We start from the raw sequence: 21,408 nt of genomic DNA on the forward strand, positions 1-21,408 counted from the left end.
ATGCAGTTTTCTATAAAGTTATTTTGCGAAAACCAGAAAAACAAGAATAATGCTTATTTGGCCTCTTATTCCTAAACTGATGGGACAAAAACTTCCAAAATCAATCCCAACCTTCCTATTGTGGTCATAAACCTAATGTTCAAATTTCATAGATTTCTATTGACTTAAACTAAAGTTAGAGTGCGAAAACTAAAAGTATTCGGACGACGACGACGCAGACGACGACGCCATTGAACGTGATACCAATATACGACTAAAAAAAATCAATTTTTGCGGTCGTATAAAAATAACTTGAATTATTTTTCAAACGTTTATTAAGGTAAGTCCATACAAAAATGTAACTTTTGTAGAGTTTCCTCCTTTAAAAATATATATTCATGTAGGATGGAGTATCACCTATCACGGCTATATGAATTTCTCATCTATTTTCAACTACAAAAAAGTTTGACCAGCATTATGTTTAGTCACGTGTGTAGCATACAAAATTGACATGCTAAATGTTTGACCACATATCTCACACATATATGCTTTTTCTCCCGTATGTGTTCTCATGTGTTCTTTTAAGTTTCGTTTCCGAATAAAATCTTTATCACAAATATCACATTTATAAGGTCCGTCATGCGCATTAAGTTTAAAATGCCTTCGTCTGTCCTTTTCACTAGTAAAACTTCTACCACAGATATCACATGCAAACGGTTTATCACCAGTATGTGTTCTCATGTGTGATTGTAAGTGTTCCTTTCTACAGAAAGCTTTATCACACACATCACATTGATAAGGTTTATCACCAGTATGTGTTCTCATGTGTCTACTTAGGTGAGACTGCTGACTAAATTCCTTTTCACATAAATCACATTTACATATTTTACACGGTTTTTCATCTGTATGTGTCTGCATGTGTCTTCGCATGTGGTGAGACTGACTAAACGCCTTATCACATGTATCACATTTGTATGGTTTATCACCTGTATGAGATCTCATATGACGCCGTAAGTGATGACCCCGACTATAAGTATTGCCACATAAATAACATGTGTATGGTTTATCTCCAGTATGTGTTCTCATGTGCATTTCTAGGTGCTCTTTCCTAGTGAAATCTACTTCACAGACTCCACATTTGTAAGGTTTATAGCCTTTAGGTTTTATAGTGCGACTCTTTAAGACCCGAGGTTTACGAAATCCTTTATTACATAATTTACACGAATTTCCCTGGCACAGTTTACCACAAACATTACCAAGACATTCTTTACCACTTGTATTAACAACACCAATCATTTCCCTGGTCTTATATGCATCGTTCATCAGTTGGTCCGTACTAGTCTGATCAAGAGGGATGATTGTTAGTATATTTTTCTTTTCAGTATCAGAAACCATATTTGTTTCTTTCTTGTCCTGTCCGACTTGGAACGTCTTTAAAATGTCTGAAGGTTGTTCATAGGATATTTCAGATTCAGACACCATATTTGGTTCTGTCTTGTCCTGTCCGCCGTGGAACGTCTTTAAAATGTCTGAAGGTTGTTTATAAGATATTTCAGTATCAGAAACTATACTTGGTTCCGTCTTGTCCTGTCCGCCGTGGAACGTCTTTAAAATGTCAGACGGTTGTTCATGAGATATTTCAGTATCAGAAACTATATTTGGTTCTGTCTTGTCCTGTCCACCTTGGAACGTCTTTAAAATGTCTGAATGTTGTTCATAAGATATTTCAGTATCAGAAACCATATTTGTTTCTGTCTTGTCCTGTTCGTCGATGAATGTCTCTAAATTGTCTGAACGTTGGTCAGGGGAGATAACTGTTAACATCTCTTTATTTTACGTTTCTGAAAATCTTATCTGCTCCTGTTCTTTTCTGTTCACCATGACCACTGCTGCTTAATATCCTTTAACTATCAAGTCAGGTAAGAATAACAGAGATTGTATAGTGGTGCCTGTTATATTTCTAGCCGGGTTAGAATACCGGAGATCGTATTGTGGTGCCTGCTATATTTCAAGCCAGGTTAGAATACCGGAGATCGTATTGTGGTGCCTGCTATATTTCTAGCCTGGTTAGAATACCGGAGATCGTATTGTGGTGCCTGCTATATTTCTAGCCAGGTTAGAATACCGGAGATCGTATTGTGCTGCCTGCTATATTTCTAGCCTGGTTAGATTACCGGAGATCGTATTGTGGTGCCTGCTATATTTCTAGCCTGGTTGGAATACCGGAGATCGTATAGTGGTGCCTGTTATATTTCTAGCCAGGTTAGAATACCGGAGATCGTATTTTGGTGCCTGCTATATTTCTAGCCAGGTTAGAATAACAGTTCCTGATCATGATGATTAAAACTTTTACTAATGTTATGCATATTCGTATCCACTCTTTGAAACACAATTCAGCCAGATTATCTAAAAATAATAAAATCTACGTATTACGAAAATGGATTTTAACTTAAGATGATAGGGTGTCTTCCTCCATCTTGGATTTGAAAATAAGGTATATATATCTTTAATAGAATGTGCAAATTTTTAAAGAAGTATACTAGGTAATTCATGTGTTAGAACTTTCACTTCAAAATCGAAATGACATGTTTTATTATATTTATGGTTGTATTTTACAAAAAAAAACCAAAAAAACTTTTGATTGTTTTAATTTTTCTAACTTTGCCACATAAGGGGACGACCATTTGATATTCTGGGGGGGGGGGGGGGGGGGGGGGGCAGGAGGATTTGTTTTTGATCGGTTATTTATTTTTGTAAATTGAGAGGACAGATTATTCATTTTCTGCACTACTGAAGCAAGATTTTTCATTTTCATTAAAGCAAGGGACTGATTATTCATTTTCACAACTATATTTATGATATTCGAAAACATACAATTTTTTAAATATTTGTTAATTATGAATAATACATGTATATTTAAGTCATTATGTACCATTTAATCAGAAAAGATCATAATTCCCTGCAAAAATTTTAAGATTCAAGATTTCATTCATAACCTCAGACACATACTTGTGTACAAGAGGAAAATATAATATACAACATTTTAAGATAATACATAGTGATACAGGACAAACGAAAAATAAATACATAGTAATAAGTATATTATAAAAGACCATTGGTATAATTAGATTAAGTATTTTGTAATTTTCTTCACGAAATGAATCATTTATATATATTCCAAAGCAATAAACATGTATTGCATACATATATAGTATTAAAAATAATTTAGTTCACCTAGCCTCTTTGAAAAAGTAGTGTGAAACATATCTTGCCGAGCGGAGCGAGGCAAAAAAAAAATTGAAGGGTTTTAGAACCGCTGAAGGCCCAAGAAGCTTTAGACCTGCTAAGTTATTTATTTTCAATACATTGCAAGTCAGGTTATTTATTTTCAAACTACCACAGAACAAACCATTTATTTTTGTGATTATCAAGGCTGAGTTATTTATTTTCAAAATCCTCCTGCCCCCCCCCCCCCCCCCCCCCCAGAATATCAAATGGTCGTCCCCTAAGTGGAGGCAACTTATATACAAGGGCAGATAATTCAGATTAAGGTATTTTCAGAATGTATAAGTATTTACCTATTTCATAATGTAGCAGGAAAACGTGTCCAGTAAATCAATGCCAATCAGATTTGCTCTAAATGTTTTGGTTGTTGAGTTACAAGCCAAAAACTGCATTTTACCCCTGTGTTTTATTTTAAGCCATAGGGGCCATCTTGGTTGGTTGGCAGGGTCAACGGAAACATTTTTTAAACTAGATACCCCAATGATGATTGTGGCCAAGTTTGATTTTATTTTGCCCAGTGTTTTCAGAGGAGAAGATTTTTGTAAAAGTTAACGACGACAGACGACGATGGACGCCAAGTGATGAGAAAAGCTCACTTGGCCCTTAGGGCCAGGTGAGCTAAAAAATACACCCCACTTCTGAAGTTAAATGGTTGATCTCTCTTATAAAAATAAGTCTTCAAATATCTAGATGTATTAACTTTTAAATATTTATTGCTTATCGAGTTCATGGTAAAAACTGCGAGAAAAATCCTGAAAATTTATTAATGTTAAATAGGCTTTCCATACTTTGTACAACCTAACAGAGAAATCGATTGTTTACACAATAATAGTATTATTTTTGGTTCAGCGAATAAAGATAATGATATATTAAAATGCAACATATATAAAAACTTACATATTGTTAGACTAGTAAAGGTAAATGAGCTTTATTTCACAGTTACGTGACGTGCGTCTCAAAACAAAATGCAAAGGGAGATAATAAAGATATACATATGGAACGCACGATTGCAAAAATCGTTATACAGATAATTCTACGGAACCTAATAAAAAAAGTTGTTTATCCATAAGTTTGTGTTCCTTCTATAATTTTGAAAAAATGTAAAATAATCTGAATAGTGGGTGAGTATGTCTTTGATCTCTGAAGCCATATATATAATCATCTATAGACATTACAAAATGAGTTAAGGACTGTGAAAAGGTTCATTTCGATTGAAGGTCTTCATGGTCTTTTCGAAAAACAGACGGATTATTTTTTTTTCTTCGAATAATACTTTTGATATAAAATATCGTTTACAATCCTCAATCCTCAATCTGAAGGCCTGTTTGCACGAATTGTCCCAATGTGCCACATGCAGCGCTAATTGACTTTAACAGGAGGATACCATTTTAACTGATAAAGTAAAAGTTTGTATTGATCATGCATTGTCTTTTAGAGCTTTCACAAGGATTTCTCTTTACAGTGTTTACAGTGTTTGAATTGTTAGTATTGTGGTAGGTCCTTTATTTTGAATTTAAATCGACCGTTGAGATTTGTCAAGTAAAAACACTAACTGATCCCATGTCGATTTCATATAAGAACAACGTCGATCGGTCATATTTTAATGAGGTTTTTTCTTTTCATAAAAGTTGGTATTCAAAGCAGATTTGTGATAACTTAGTTTATGCTTTTTTTTGTAATTGTGCAGATGTTTAATGCTTTAATCTACAAATGATCTATGCTGAAGGAATTTAACTTGGTCACAAATTTATAAAACTCGGAAACAGACAGTCTGAGTCATGGAGTGCTTCAAGTATAGCGCGCGTATTGAATGGAAACCTGTCTTTTTTTTCTCTCTCGGAACAAGATAAAGCTTTATAAAGTATTAAATACAACAATGTAGCTACTTGTCTATAATTACGTGTTGCACCTGTGATAGATAGACATTGACCAGTGGCGGATCCAGCCATTAAAAAAAAGTGGGGGGCGGCGGGGGGTTTCCAACTATATGCTCCCATTCAAATGCATTGATCGTCCAAAAAGGGGTTCCAACCCCCTAAACCCCCGCCCCCATGATCCGCCAATGTTGACGTATTCAATAAATACCTGTTTACTTGATACACTCGGGACAAGATGGAGTGTAGCGTATTGAATATATACCGATCTACTTATATTATACAAGATAGAGCTTGGCGTTGCGAATAATTAAAAAGAAATTTCTGTCTACAGTCTATTCTTCGTATTAAACAGATAGTTGTTTACGTGTTACAAACAGGACAAGATAGAGCTTGGTGTTTTAAATAGATACCTGTCTATAGATATAGGAAGATGTGGTATGGGTGCCAATGAGACAACTCTCCATCCAAATAACAATTTAAAAAAGTAAACCATTATAGGTCAAAGTACGGCCTTCAACACGGAGCCTTGGCTCACACCGAACAACAAGCTATAAAGGGCCCCCAAATTACTAGTGTAAAACCATTCAAACGGAAAAACCAGCTACACACGGGACAAGATAGAGCTTGGGGTATTAATAGATACCGATCTACTTGCTACATTCGGGACAAAATAGAGCTTGGTGTGTTGCATAAACACCTGCTTTTTTTCTACATTCGGGACAAGATAGTATAAGAGCTTGGTGTATTGAATAGATACCGGTCTACTTGCTACAATCGGGACAAGATAGAGCTTGGCGTATTGCATATATAACAGGCCGTCTACTTGTTACACTAGATTGGGCCTGACGAGATAGAGTTTTGCATATTGAATAGACACCCGTCTACTTGTAACAGTCGGGACAAAATAGAGCTTGACATACTGTAAAGATACCGGTCTACCTGTTACACTCGGTACACGATAGAGCTTAGCATATTGTAAAGATACCGGCCTACCTTTTACACTCGGGACAAGATAGAGCTTGGCATACTGTAAAGATACCGGTGTACCTGTTACACTCGGTACAAGATAGAGCTTGGCATACTGTAAAAATACCGGTCTACCTGTTACACTCGGGACAAGATAGAGCGTGGCATACTGTAAAGATACCGGCCTACCTGTTACACTCGGGACAAGATAGAGCGTGGCATACTGTAAAGATACCGGCCTACCTGTTACACTCGGGACAAGATAGAGCTTGGCATACTGTAAAAATACCGGTCTACCTGTTACACTCGGGACAATATAGAGCTTGACATACTGTAAAGATACCGGTCTACCTGTTACACTCGGTACAAGATAGAGCTTGTCATACTGTAAAGATACCGGTCTACCTGTTACACTCGGGACAAGAGAGAGCGTGGCATACTGTAAATATACCGGTCTACCTGTTACACTCGGGACAAGATAGAGCTTGGCGTACTGTAAAGATACCGGTCTACCTGTTACACTCGGAACAAGATAGAACTTGGTATACTGTAAAGATACCGGTCTACCTGTTACACTCGGGACAAGATAGAGCTTGGCATACTGTAAAGATACCGGTCTACCTGTTACACTCGGGACAAGATAGAGCTTGGCATACTGTAAATATACCGGTCTACCTGTTACACTCGGGACAAGATAGAGCTTGGTATACTGTAAAGATACCGGTCTACCTGTTACACTCGGGACAAGATAGAGCTTGGTGTACTGTAAAGATACCGGTCTACCTGTTACACTCGGTGCAAGATAAAGTTTGGCATACTGCAAAGATACCGGTGTACCTGTTACACTCGGTACACGATAGAGCTTGGCGTACTGTAAAGATACCGGTCTACCTGTTACACTCGGGACAAGATAGAGCTTGATGTACTGTAAAGATACCGGTCTACCTGTTACACTCGGTGCAAGATAGAGTTTGGCGAACTGTAAAGATACCGGTCTACCTGTTACACCCGGGACAAGATAGAGCTTGGCATACTGTAAAGATACCGGTATACCTGTTACACTCGGGACAAGATCGAGCGTGGCATACTGTAAAGATACCGGTCTACCTGTTACACTCGGGACAAGATAGAGCGTGGCATACTGTAAAGATACCGGTCTACCTGTTACACTCGGGACAAGATAGAGCTTGGCGTACTGTAAAGATACCGGTCTACCTGTTACACTCGGGACAAGATAGAGCGTGGCATACTGTAAAGATACCGGTCTACCTGTTACACTCGGTACACGATAGAGCTTGGCGTACTGTAAAGATACCGGTCTACCTGTTACACTCGGGACAAGATAGAGCTTGGTGTACTGTAAAGATACCGGTATACCTGTTACACTCGGGACAAGATAGAGCTTGGCATACTGTTAAGATACCGGTCTACCTGTTTCACTCGGGACAAGATAGAGCGTGGCATACTGTAAAGATACCGGTCTACCTGTTACACTCGGTACACGATAGAGCTTGGCGTACTGTAAAGATACCGGTCTACCTGTTACACTCGGGACAAAATAGAGCTTGGTGTACTGTAAAGATACCGGTCTACTTGTTACACTCGGTGCAAGATAGAGTTTGGCGTACTGTAAAGATACCGGTCTACCTGTTACACCCGGGACAAGATAGAGCTTGGCGTACTATAAAGATACCGGTCTACCTGTTACACTCGGGACAAGATAGAGCTTGGCGTACTGTAAAGATACCGGTCTACCTGTTACAATCGGGACAAGATAGAGCGTGGCATACTGTAAAGATACCGGTCTACCTGTTACACTCGGGACAAGATAGAGCTTGGCATACTGTAAAGATACCGGTCTACCTGTTACACTCGGTACAAGATAGAGCTTGGCATACTGTAAAGATACCGGTCTACCTGTTACACTCGGGACAAGATAGAGCTTGGCATACTGTAAAGATACCGGTCTACTTGTTACACTCGGGACAAGATAGAGCTTGGCGTACTGTAAAGATACCGGTCTACCTGTTACACTCGGGACAAGATAGAGCGTGGCATACTGTAAAGATACCGGTCTACCTGTTACACTCGGGACAAGATAGAGCTTGGCATACTGTAAAGATACCGGTCTACCTGTTACACTCGGGACAAGATAGAACTTGGTGTACTGTAAAGATACCGCTCTACCTGTTACACTCGGTACAAGATAGAGCTTGGCGTACTGTAAAGATACCGGTCTACCTGTTACACTCGGAACAAGATAGAGCTTGGCGTACTGTAAAGATACCGGTCTACCTGTTACACTCGGTACAAGATAGAGCTTGGCGTACTGTAAAGATACCGGTCTACCTGTTACACTCGGGACAAGATAGAGCTTGACATACTGTAAAGATACCGGTCTATCTGTTACACTCGGTACAAGATAGAGCTTGGCATACTGTAAAGATACCGGTCTACCTGTTACACCCGGGACAAGATAAAACTCGGCGTATTGAAATGATTTCCGTATTCTTGTTACACTGACTATAGAGGCAATATTGAACATATACTTGTAACACTCAGTACAAGATATTGCGTGGCGTATTGGATAATGGTAGATATCCGTCTATAGCTACATGTTACACTTTGAACAAAAAAGAGCTTGGACTTGTGTGTACTATTTTATACTTTCGAATTCTCGGAATGGTAATTTAAGCGTGTGTATGTTCTCTTTCTTTTACTGTCTCCGAGTAATAATTCGGGTGTGTGTATGTGCTCTTTCTTAATATACTACCTTTGAGTGGCAATTCAGTTGTGTGTGAGTGCTACTTTTTATTCTGTTCGTGTGGTAATTCGGGTCTGGGTATGCCCTTTATTTTATACTGTCTCAGAGTCAATTCGTGTGTGTGTGTGTGTGTGCTCTTTTTATACTGTATCCGAGTGGTAAATCGTAGGTGTGTTTGTGTTCTCACCTAACTGCGTCTTCGAGTTGCATTTTGAGTGTGTGTATAATTTATTTAACTGTATTTGGGTGGTATTCGTTTGTTTATATGTGCTCTTTTAAATTTATTATACGGTATCCTGAAAAGTATATGTAGTGTGTATGTGCTCTATATGTAGTGGCGGATCCAGGGGGGGGGGTCCAGGGGTTGGAAGCCCCTTTTTTGACCGATCAATGCATTTGAATTGGGACATATAGCCGATCCCTCCTTTTATCCTGGGTTGGGACCCAGTCCTTTTTTTAAATCCTGATATGGGACTGTGTCTTTACGTGGTACTTCGGTTGTGTGTTTGTGCTCTGTATTCTGTATACTACGTCTCTGAATAAAAATTTGAGTGTGGTCTATATCAGAGAGTGTTATTCTGGTATGTCTAAGTTCTTTATCTTATACTGTCTCCGAGTGGTAATTCTGGTGAGTTTATGTGATCTATCTTATACTGTCTCCGAGTGGTAATTCTGGTATGTCTATGTTCTCTATTTTATACTGTCTCCGAGGGGTAATTCTGGTGAGTTTATGTGCTCTATCTTATACTGTCTCCGAGTGGTAATTCTGGTGTGTCTATGTTCTCTATTTTATACCGTCTCCGAGTGGTAATTCTGGTGAGTTTATGTGATCTATCTTATACTGTCTCCGAGTGGTAATTCTGGTATGTCTATGTTCTCTATTTTATACTGTCTCCGAGGGGTAATTCTGGTGTGTCTATGTTCTCTATTTTATACTGTCTCCGAGTGGTAATTCTGGTGTGTCTATGTTCTCTATTTTATACTGTCTCCGAGTGGTAATTCTGGTATGTCTATGTTCTCTATTTTATACTGTCTCCGAGTGGTAATTCTGGTATGTCTATGTGATCTATTTTATACTGTCTCCGAGTGGTTATTCTGGTATGTCTATGTTCTCTATTTTATACTGTCTCCGAGTGGTAATTCTGGTGTGTCTATGTTCTCTATTTTATACTGTCTCCGAGTGGTAATTCTGGTGTGTCTATGTTCTCTATTTTATACTGTCTCCGAGTGGTAATTCTGGTATGTCTATGTTCTCTATTTTATACTGTCTCCGAGTGGTAATTCTGGTATGTCTATGTTCTCTATTTTATACTGTCTCCGAGGGGTAATTCTGGTGTGTTTATGTTCTCTATTTTATACTGTCTCCGAGTGGTAATTCTGGTGTGTCTATGTTCTCTATTTTATACTGTCTCCGAGTGGTAATTCTGGTATGTCTATGTTCTCTATTTTATACTGTCTCCGAGTGGTAATTCTGGTATGTCTATGTGATCTATTTTATACTGTCTCCGAGTGGTTATTCTGGTATGTCTATGTTCTCTATTTTATACTGTCTCCGAGTGGTAATTCTGGTGTGTCTATGTTCTCTATTTTATACTGTCTCCGAGTGGTAATTCTGGTATGTCTATGTTCTCTATTTTATACTGTCTCCGAGTGGTAATTCTGGTGTGTCTATGTTCTCTATTTTATACTGTCTCCGAGTGGTAATTCTGGTGTGTCTATGTTCTCTATTTTATACTGTCTCCGAGTGGTAATTCTGGTATGTCTATGTTCTCTATTTTATACTGTCTCCGAGTGGTAATTCTGGTATGTCTATGTTCTCTATTTTATACTGTCTCCGAGTGGTAATTCTTATGTGTCTATGTTCTCTATTTTATACTGTCTCCGAGTGGTAATTCTGGTGTGTCTATGTTCTCTATTTTATACTGTCTCCGAGTGGTAATTCTGGTATGTCTATGTTCTCTATTTTATACTGTCTCTGAGTGGTAATTCTGGTATGTCTATGTTCTCTATTTTATACTGTCTCCGAGTGCTAATTAGGGTGTGTGTAAATTTGTATGTGCTCTATTTTATACTGTCTCCGAGTGGTAATTCTGGTATGTCTATGTTCTCTATTTTATACTGTCTCCGAGTGGTAATTCTGGTATGTCTATATGTGATCTATTTTATACTGTCTCCGAGTGGTAATTCTGGTATGTCTATGTTCTCTATTTTATACTGTCTCCGAGTGCTAATTAGGGTGTGTGTAAATTTGTATGTGCTCTATTTTATACTGTCTCCGAGTGGTAATTCTGGTATGTCTATGTTCTCTATTTTGTACTGTCTCCGAGTGGTAATTCTGGTATGTCTTTGTGATCTATCTTAATATACTGTCTCCGAGTGGTAATTCTGGTATGTCTATGTTCTCTATTGTATACTGTCTCCGAGTGGTAATTCTGGTGTGTCTATGTTCTCTATTTTATACTGTCTCCGAGTGGTAATTCTGGTGTGTCTATGTTCTCTATTTTATACTGTCTCCGAGTGGTAATTCTGGTGTGTCTATGTTCTCTATTTTATACTGTCTCCGAGTGGTAATTCTGGTATGTCTATGTTCTCTATTTTATACTGTCTCCGAGTGGTAATTCTGGTATGTCTATGTTCTCTATTTTATACTGTCTCCGAGTGCTAATTAGGGTGTGTGTAAATTTGTATGTGCTCTATTTTATACTGTCTCCGAGTGGTAATTCTGGTATGTCTATGTTCTCTATTTTATACTGTCTCCGAGTGGTAATTCTGGTATGTCTATGTGATCTATCTTATACTGTCTCCGAGTGGTAATTCTGGTATGTCTATGTGATATATCTTATACTGTCTCCGAGTGGTAATTCTGGTGTGTCTATGTTCTCTATTTTATACTGTCTCCGAGTGCTAATTAGGGTGTGTGTAAATTTGTATGTGCTCTATTTTATACTATCTCCGAGTGCTAATTCGGGTGTGTGTATTTGCTCTATTTTATACTGTCTCCGAGTGGTAATTCGGGTGTGTGTACATTTGTATGTGCTCTATTTTATACTGTCTCCGAGTGCTAATTCGGGTGTGTGTATGTGCTCTATTATATACTGTCTCCGAGTGGTTATTCGGGTGTGTGTATGTGCTCTATTTATACTGTCTCCGAGTGGTAATTCTGGTGAGTTTATGTGATCTATCTTATACTGTCTCCAAGTGCTAATTCGGGTGTGTTTATGTGATCTATCTTATACTGTCTCCGCGTGGTAATTCGGCTGTGTGTATGTGCTCTATTATATACTGTCTCCGAGAGGTAATTCGGGTGTGTGTTATGTGCTCTATTTTATACCGTCTCCGAGTGGTAATTCGGGTGTGTGTACATTTGTATGTGCTCTATTTTATACTGTCTCCGAGTGCTAATTCGGGTGTGTGTATGTGCTCTATTTTATACTGTCTCCGAGTGGTAATTCGGGTGTGTGTATGTGCTCTATTTTATACTGTCTCCGAGTGGTAATTCGGATGTGTGTATGTGCTCTATTTTATACTGTCTCCGAGTGGTAATTCTGGTGAGTTTATGTGATCTATCTTATACTGTCTCCGAGTGCTAATTCGGGTGTGTGTATGTGCTCTATTATATACTGTCTCCGAGAGGGAATTCGGGTGTGTGTATGTGCTCTATATTATACTGTCTCCGAGTGGTAATTCGGGTGTGTGCATGTGCTCTATCTTATACTGTCTCCAAGTGGTAATTCGGGTGTGTGTATTTTCTCTATTTTATAACATGTACAAGTGTGGACACAGATGAGTGTGGATAGTGTGTTTGGATGTTTGACAGTGTCTTATGACAATAAAGTTCTATGTTTTTCCTAATGGTGTTAATAACTGTGTTGCACCGTGACAACCGATCTGAGCATTAGGAGTGTTATTTATTTGATATTTTTTTATGTTCAATACAGACATGGGGAGACAGTAATTACATTAGTTACCAAATGATTATGATAGAACATGTTCTACATCTTTGGTTTTGGATACATTTTGTAGCTGGGAATTGTTAATTTCTGTGTCGATTTGGTCTCTTGTGGAGAATTGTCTCATTGGTAATCATACCTCATCTTTTTTTTATATGTATTTGCTTACTATTGGTATGGTTCTATTTACATTACTTTGTGGTGGATTGTCAGTATCGTTAGTAAAAAAAAAAATTTAAATGTCGAATTTCTTCCTCAGATTAGAATACATTTATTGGTTTTAAGTAATGACAATGGCTTAAGTCTGACATGATTATTGAGGCTAAATAAGATCGGAAGTAAACCTCTGTGCTGATATATATCAATTCTTTATATCTCCTCCAAAGCTGGTCGAAGCAAAGACAAATTTTGACCAAAATAAAAATGATTTCACCAAAAGAACCTTTGTGAGCATGCTTCAAAGACTCATAACTGCTCCAAAAGTAATCTGATCGAATTTGAAGCATGTCAAGCAGATATCATCAACATCTACTTAATAAGTCTTAAAATATGTCTAAATACCTAAAAAGCTATTTAGTACTCAAAAGGTATTGCAAAATTATTCCTTTTCATTTTTTGTTTTGTTATATGGATACAAATATAAGTGATACATGTACCAATACAGTATTTGTTGTGGTATGCAAGTGTAGTAATTAGCATTTACTGTAACAATGTTAATTCACACAAATTAAGAAAAAACAAATGAATGGAACAGATACTCCGCAGGGTGCTGCTTTATACGACTGCAGAGGTGGAAACCTGAACGGTTGGGGCTAGTATGGACACAACATTCAAGCTAGATACAGCTCTGAATTTGGATTGTGGTTAAAAAGTTGACACAACATAGGTTTCTAACACAGATTGAATGTGGTCTATAAAGAACTTCAACTTAAAAATTTTAAATTGGACATTTACCTATTTTGGTCCAATATCCAAAATCTAAATACATGGTTAAATTCAGAATATCATAGAACCCGAAGAATTCAATTTTTGATCGGACCAACTTGAAAACTGGGCCCATAATCAAAAATCTAAGTACATGTTAAGACTCACCATATCAAAGAACCCCAAAAATTCAATTTTTGTTAAAATCAAGCTGATTTTAAATTTGGACCCTATGGTCCTTAATGTAGATCAATTTAAAAACAGGACCAAAAATTAAGAATCTTAACACGGTTAGATTTGGCATATCAAAGAAGCACAATAATTCATTTTTTTGATGAAAGCAAACAAAGTTTAATTTTGGCCCCTTATTCCTTGGGACCAAAACTCCCAAAAATAATCCAAACCTTCCTTTTGTGGTCATAAACCTTTATAGATTTCTATTAACTTATGCTAAAGGTATTGTTAAAAAAACCAAGAAAAATGATTATTTGGGACCTGTTTTTGGTTCCTAAATCCTCCCCTGTTGAGACTTAAACTACCAAAATATATTCCAATCCTCCTTGTGTGGCCATAGACCTTATGTTAAAATATCATAGATTTCTGTTTACTAATACTTGAGTTATAGAGCAAAAACCAAGAACAATGCTAAATTTGGGCCCTTTTTCCTAAACTGTTGAGACCAAAATACCCAAAATCAATCCCTGGACAGCCTTCCTTTCATGGTCATAAACCTTGTGTCTAAATTTCATATATTTCTATTGACTTTTACTTAAGTTAGAGTGCTAAAACCAAATGTCTTTGGATGAAGACGATGACGCCAACGTGATACAAATGTACAACCAAAAAGTTTTCAATTTTTGTGGTAGTATAAAAATGATCTCAAATCAAATTTCTAATGGAGTTTGCAACAATAATTATTCAACTACTCATTTTAATAAAACATTAAGTATTAAAATATAAATGTCATACAGTCATGGTGATGATTCCCCCGCTCGCATATAACGTTAAAAAGGTACATAAAGTGAAGCTGCCAAAAATTGAACTTAAACTGAGTTTAGAGGTAATAAGCATTATATACACATTTCACTAAATTTAGTTGAGACAAACTTAAGATTTTTCCATTTGTGAAAGGGCATAACCCTAGAATGATAATCAAAGTGCTTGTAATCACTGAATGGCTATTAAAGACTGCTTAAATTTATCAGTTGGTAGTAAAGTGAATTTTGCATTGTATAGTGTATATACATGTATAGCATTATTTTAAGTTGATTAAACTACTATTATGGACAGAGAAATCTAAACTCCAATTTTTAAAGAAGATTTCATAAAGCATTGGTTTTAGGTAATTCAACAACCATTCTGGACAAAGAAATAACTCAAATTTATTGTCTGGAATCTACAAAAATGTTTGTTTTTGGCCCTTAATTCCTAGACTGTTTGACCCATAACCCACAAAATAGACCTCAACCTTCTACTTATGGTATTCAATATTATGGTACAATTTCAGAACAATTGAAATACTTATACACAACTTTTTGTACGGACACTAGATTAATGCTTGTTTTGGTCACCTTTAGAACCCTTATTCCTAAACCTTAGGGACTATATATATAACCCCCCAAAACAATCCCAGGCTTCCTTTTATGATTATAAATATTACTGTGGATGCATTATTATTCTTTGGATACCAATTTTCGTGGCTTTTGTGGCTAGAGTCTTACCACGAAATTAAATGTTCAACGATTAACAAATTTATTATAGGCTTGTATGCAGACTTCGGCAAAACCACGAAATTAAATATCCACGAAAATGGAAACTTTCTTTAATCCACGAAAATTGGTACCCACGAAAATAAATGAATCCACAGTATGTTATAATTTTAAGGCTTCCTTTTTACTTATACTGAAGTTATTATCTGGAAACCATCCGTCTTGGGAAGACGACGACAGGATACATAAATGTATTTCAACTGCAAAAATTTGTGGTTGTTTAAAAATTTCAAACATGTACGCTGAAATATTGTTTTAGAAATTGATAAGCCTAGATATGCCTTATAATTTTTCCCTGCATAGTTGAAGGACCATTTACACTCAGAACCGAGTCATCAGTAGGCAGCTAGTACAGATGTATTAAAACAACCTAGCATCATATTGCTAGTAGTGGTAGTAGCATTCTCGGGTAAATTTGTTCTTTTTTTTTATAATATATTTGGTTCAAATCAATATAGAATGCTTTTATCTCCCTAATACTTACATTGTAAATAGAGGTGATACTACTTTGACAAATCCTTGTAATGAGAGTTTTCTGTCAAATCTTTATTTCACAAAGAATGATTTGCATAACAATGAACTGAGCTCAAAGCAAAGTATTCAATAATACACTTAGACAAAGAGCTAAATTCAGTGATATACTTTGTACTACAGGTCCTTCATTAACATCCATCGACCAAAACCACATCTCAAAAACATTCCATACTACATGGTTTGATTCAGAAGTCCTGAAAAAGACATGATTTTTTTTATCATATTTTAAGTATATACACACAGGTTTAAACTTTCTTGTGGTACAATCATTCCGTATCTAGCAACTATCAATTTGCTTCATGCACATATTGATATGTGTTGAGTTTAGCTCTGTTGGAAATAAGAACACACAAACCTCCACCTAATTTTAGTCAACGGACAAAACATTCAAAACTATAAAATATTATCTAAGACTTGTCAGTGTCTATTTACCATTGCCACTGAATCAGTGATATATGTACACATAATTATGTACATGCAAGACTAAAATTATAAAGTACACTAGAACAGACACGTGGTATCGCAGGTCCATGACTGAGTTAACGTATATAACTATGTGCAAGCCTTATTTTAGTATTAGTATTTTTATCTGATAAAGTTATGCCGATTAAAAGATACACAGTTTTCTCTGCTTTCAAATCTTTCTGATTGAAACCGTCGAACTGGAACTTATCAATTATTTGAAAAACAAAAGTTCCTGGAATGGAGTATTTTTTTAATCAACAGCATTGTCATATACATACATGTATTAGTTGTAAATAAAATTGAATTCTTTGATTCGCTGTTTTACGTCATGCCGGCTAACAAATTGAAAACTGTACCTATACGCCTTATTTTTAGTCCAGATTTTAGTATTTGTATTGTTACAATGTATCTTAAAAAGTCTAAACTGATTAAAATTTGACAATTTAGTAGTTTCAACCCTGTGGATACGACCCGTGTATATAGCATATTAATCCTGAATACACCATTTGGTGGTGCACCTGTCAGACCCTTTTTTTTTATCATAAATCTCAGATTTTTCAATATAGATCACTTATTTGTACCATATATATACTAAAATACCATATTTATACTCTAAATATGCATGTTTACTATCAACGTGAATCTCGACTATAGAGCGAAGCGAAAGGTTGCCAACTTCGTTTCAAGAAATTGGGGCAATGGTCAGGAAAATTTTTTTAAAATCTAATAAAATGTCTCTTACCGGTCTAATCAACGAGTACTTGCTGTTCCCATATAATTACCCTTATTGAATATCAATATCCAGACATAATATATTACTGTTTAAACACTTTTAATTAGTTTTTTTCGCTGGCGGTGTTGCAGTTTTTTTGTCCATTCAACTTCGATCAACGGAAGTTACAAAACAACGACATCTGTGTGGTCTTCAGCTCAAGAAGGATAACTCCACCTGAAAACGCGGGAAATTAGATGAGTTCCGGGGTAAATGCAGGGAAAGAAAACATACGAGAATTTCGAATGTGTACATTTCGAAAATCTCTGACTTTTCTACCCCGGAACTCATATAGTCGAGATTCACGTTGATAGTAAACATGCATATTTAGAGTATAAATATGGTATATTAGTATATATATGGTACAAATAAGTGATATATATTGAAAATTTATGATAAAAAAAAAATATTTAAAAAAAGGGGGGAGGGACTATATGGGGCTCATACAGGATCCTGTCCTCAAGCACCTGTGGTTTTTGCCGTTGACGGATGAACTCGAAAGTGGTCTATTCAAACGAGAAAACTAACATGTCTGTTTAAGGTTACATCATCAAAATATGTAGGGTAGGTAGGTAGGTCGGTATCGAGGTCGGTATTTTCTTTTTATTATTTTGTCCATTTTATTTTTTGTGCCATGATTTTGAATTGTGTGGTCCGAGTTGTCCATGGGGCGAGAGTTCCCCTATTTATAATGATTGGATTATTTCTTACGACGGCAATAAAATGGCTTAGGGTGGGTACTCAAAATAGGATCGGTCAGGTAATAATCAAACATATTTTTTTGGCCTTACCGAGAGCACCATTGAAATATATACAAATCACGGATCGGATACGCATCAACTATGTAAGACCTAATTTCAACACCCCTAAACAGTGAATATTTTTATCGCAAACAGTAGAATTTTATTACATAATGTGAAATGTGTGGGATTGTGCAGCACGTGTCATCATGACATGTGTCTCTTCGCGGCCTTCAGTTTTGATTATAGACTAGAGAAGATCGAGACTAAATGCGTACAAACCTGATGTCAAATGAAGATATACGGAATTTAAATAACGTTGATCCTTTAAATGTATGAAAAACAAAAACATATGACAATTGTTCACATAAAATAGATAGTAAAATTTTCCAAATGAACGTCCATTAAAATTATTAAAGTCTCTGATGAATATTTCCCGCGCAAATGTCATGGAATAGATCAAAACGAATTTTAGGTGTGTGTTGTCATTAAAAAATTCGGGTCAATGAACACAGTTAGATTAAATATATAAATATGTTAACTATATTTATATTGGTTTTTCAGAAAAGTGACTTTACCAGATTTTTTTTGTGGCAAACAACGGTAAATAGCCTATATCATCTTGACATGACATATGAAAACCCCTTAAGCATAATGGTGTGTGTATGGAATAGTCCATGGAATTGTCCAAACCGATACAGGTGAAATACGTAGAATAATATTGCGGTGTCTATTGTGGACACAGCAATAAAATCAGATTAAAGATCCTTATGAGCCCGTAGTAAAGTAAAAAAAACTGTAAAAAGCCTTATTAAATAAAATTTGCTCGATTAACCTTGAAGTGAAGACTAATAAAAATTTGCGTGTATAGTGAACCCCCTAAATAAAATAATACTGTGTTCTAGACCACTTCCCCTTTCGGTGATCTACAGAAATGATTTTTTACTATATAGTATGTTAATAATATGTTGGGTTCTTCCGAACATGAGCAACACGACGGGTGCCACATACATGTGGAGCAGGATCGGCTTACCCTTCCAGAACACGTGAGGTCACCGCCAGTTGTTGGTGGGCTCATGATGGTTCTTCTTTAGTTTTCAGTGTTGTGTCGTGTATACTATTGTTTGTCTGTTTGCCTTTTATTCGTAAGCCATTGCGTTGTTAGTTTGTTTTCGATCTATGAGTTTGACTGTCACTCTGGGATCTTTTGACCCTCTCTTTTGTGTCTAAAAAATGTCAATTCGTGTGTGTACCTAAGTGTCAGTTATATGGTCCGAGTACACAGTTATTTCGTAGTGCATTTCTTTTAGACAATAAATGTAAATAAAAAAAATCCCACCTGCGCTTTCTCAATAACATTTTTACAGTGTGTTGTACTACTTTTGGGACAAATTATATCAAAATTATAGAAAACTTCATCAGCTCTAACTCAAAATATGGACAATTTTGTGTTAAGGGGGTCTTGAAATCTTTTGACAGCTTCCGAAGTGCTAATTTTTGACCTTTTTCAGCTGGACCTAATCACTACTTTACCTAAATATTTATGACCCAAATTTTTTTACAGTGTCATTTCATCCCCCAACTTGCTATATGAGGCATAAAACATGGAGAATTAAATTTGGAAGGGGTATAACAAAAATTGGCAAGTAACACACTGTCCACATTAAGGACTATATTAGGACGATAACTGTGTACTCGGACCATATGCGTCTTTTTCGAAGGAAACGACGATTTTAACTTCGACGGTTGGTGGTCAGTGTCATTCTTTTATTTCCTTTATAAATTAATTTCGAAGCACGCAAGCTTTAATATATTTTTTTTAAGAACTTATCATTAATTTTAATAACGAAAACATTAATCAGAATATATTTTAACGAAAAAGGCTGGCATTATATTTTAGCGTAAACATGGTAAAAGGCTGGCATTATATTTTAACGAAAAAGGCTGGCATTATATTTTAGCGGAAAAAGGCTGGCATAAACCCCTACCATCAAAGTTAAATGATAATTTCCTATTTATTAAACACTATATATATCAAATACTAGTATATAACATGTATAATATAATGTTTAATACGACTTGTCAGATAAGGCCATACAAAAGGTAATTTGTTCAGAGTTTCCTCCCTTAGAAATATAGGTAAGACTGGCATGAATGGCAGCCTTAGGAATCCCTGATTTTGCTTATTTTGAACTAAACTAATTTGTCCTTCTCAGTATTATGCTTTGTCATATGTCTGGCATAGAAAATTGAAAGGCTAAATGTTTGACCACATGTTTCACATTCATATGGGTTTTCGCCTGTATGTATTCTCATGTGATTCTGTAAGTTATGTTTCCGAATAAAATCTTTTTCACAAATATCACATTTATAAGGTCTTTCAACACATTTAGAATGCCTGCTTGCGTGTCGTTCAACGTCGATTTTATAATTAAAACCTCTACCACATACATTACACGCAAATGGTAGATCGCCAGTATGTATTCTCATGTGTAGTCGTAAGTGTTCCTTCCTAGTGAACGTTTTATCACATACATCACATTGATGAGGTCTATCACCAGTATGTGTTCTCATATGTCTCGTTAAGTCAGGACGCTGACTAAATTCCTTTTCACATACATCACATTTACACATTTTACACGGTTTATCACCTGTATGTGTTCTCATGTGGGTCCGCATGTGAGAACTCTGTCTAAATGCCTTATCACATATATCACATTTGTATGGTTTATCACCAGTATGTGTTCTTGTGTGATTTAACATGCGAAATACTGAGCCACAAACGTCACATTTATAAGGTTTATCAACAGTATGTATCCCCACGTGTTGATGTAGGTATTTATTCTTACTGAAATCCACGCCACACATTCCACATTTAAAGTGACACTTTTTTCCTGTCTTGTCCTGTCCATTGTAGATCGTCCCTAAATTGTCTTTAGGTTGGTTAGGGGAGACAACAGTTACAATCTCTTTATTTCGATTCTGATCATCTATCTGTTCCCGTCCTCTCCTGTCCACCATGAAAACTGTGAAACATCTGAGAATTGTCAACTGCCTTTAGGTTTCAAATGCGACTCTATAAGACCCGAGGTTTACGAAATACTTATTACATAACTTACACGGCTTTCCCATGCACTTTTTACCACATACATTACTATGGTATGCTTTGCCACTTATTGCCAGCATGAAGAGGGATGGACGTTATTTGATAAAAATGATAAAATTTTAGTATAATACTTAGTTTATAAAATCCAACTACATATAACATATATAAGTAAGTCTAAGAATATTAATCAAGACAGACAGACAGACAGACAGACAGACAGACAGACAGACAGACAGACAGACAGAATTACCTCCCTTACACTGCTTTTAAATTGTCT

The 21,408-nt window shown here is 36.3% G+C and overlaps 1 protein-coding gene across 1 annotated transcript; it reads right to left on the bottom strand.

The window, feature by feature from the left end:
• Positions 1-296: 296 nt before the first annotated feature.
• LOC134718220 (zinc finger protein 420-like) lies at positions 297-21,046 on the bottom strand. The gene is made up of 2 exons (XM_063580714.1): positions 20,220-21,046; positions 297-1,810 (listed from the first exon to the last, which is right to left on the bottom strand). Exons 1-2 carry the CDS (start codon positions 21,044-21,046, stop codon positions 433-435), a joined length of 2,205 nt encoding a protein of 734 aa, XP_063436784.1. The 3' UTR covers positions 297-432.
• Positions 21,047-21,408: the final 362 nt, after the last annotated feature.

This window comes from Mytilus trossulus, chromosome 5 (assembly GCF_036588685.1).
Source record: "Mytilus trossulus isolate FHL-02 chromosome 5, PNRI_Mtr1.1.1.hap1, whole genome shotgun sequence".
NCBI lineage: Eukaryota > Metazoa > Mollusca > Bivalvia > Mytilida > Mytilidae > Mytilus > Mytilus trossulus.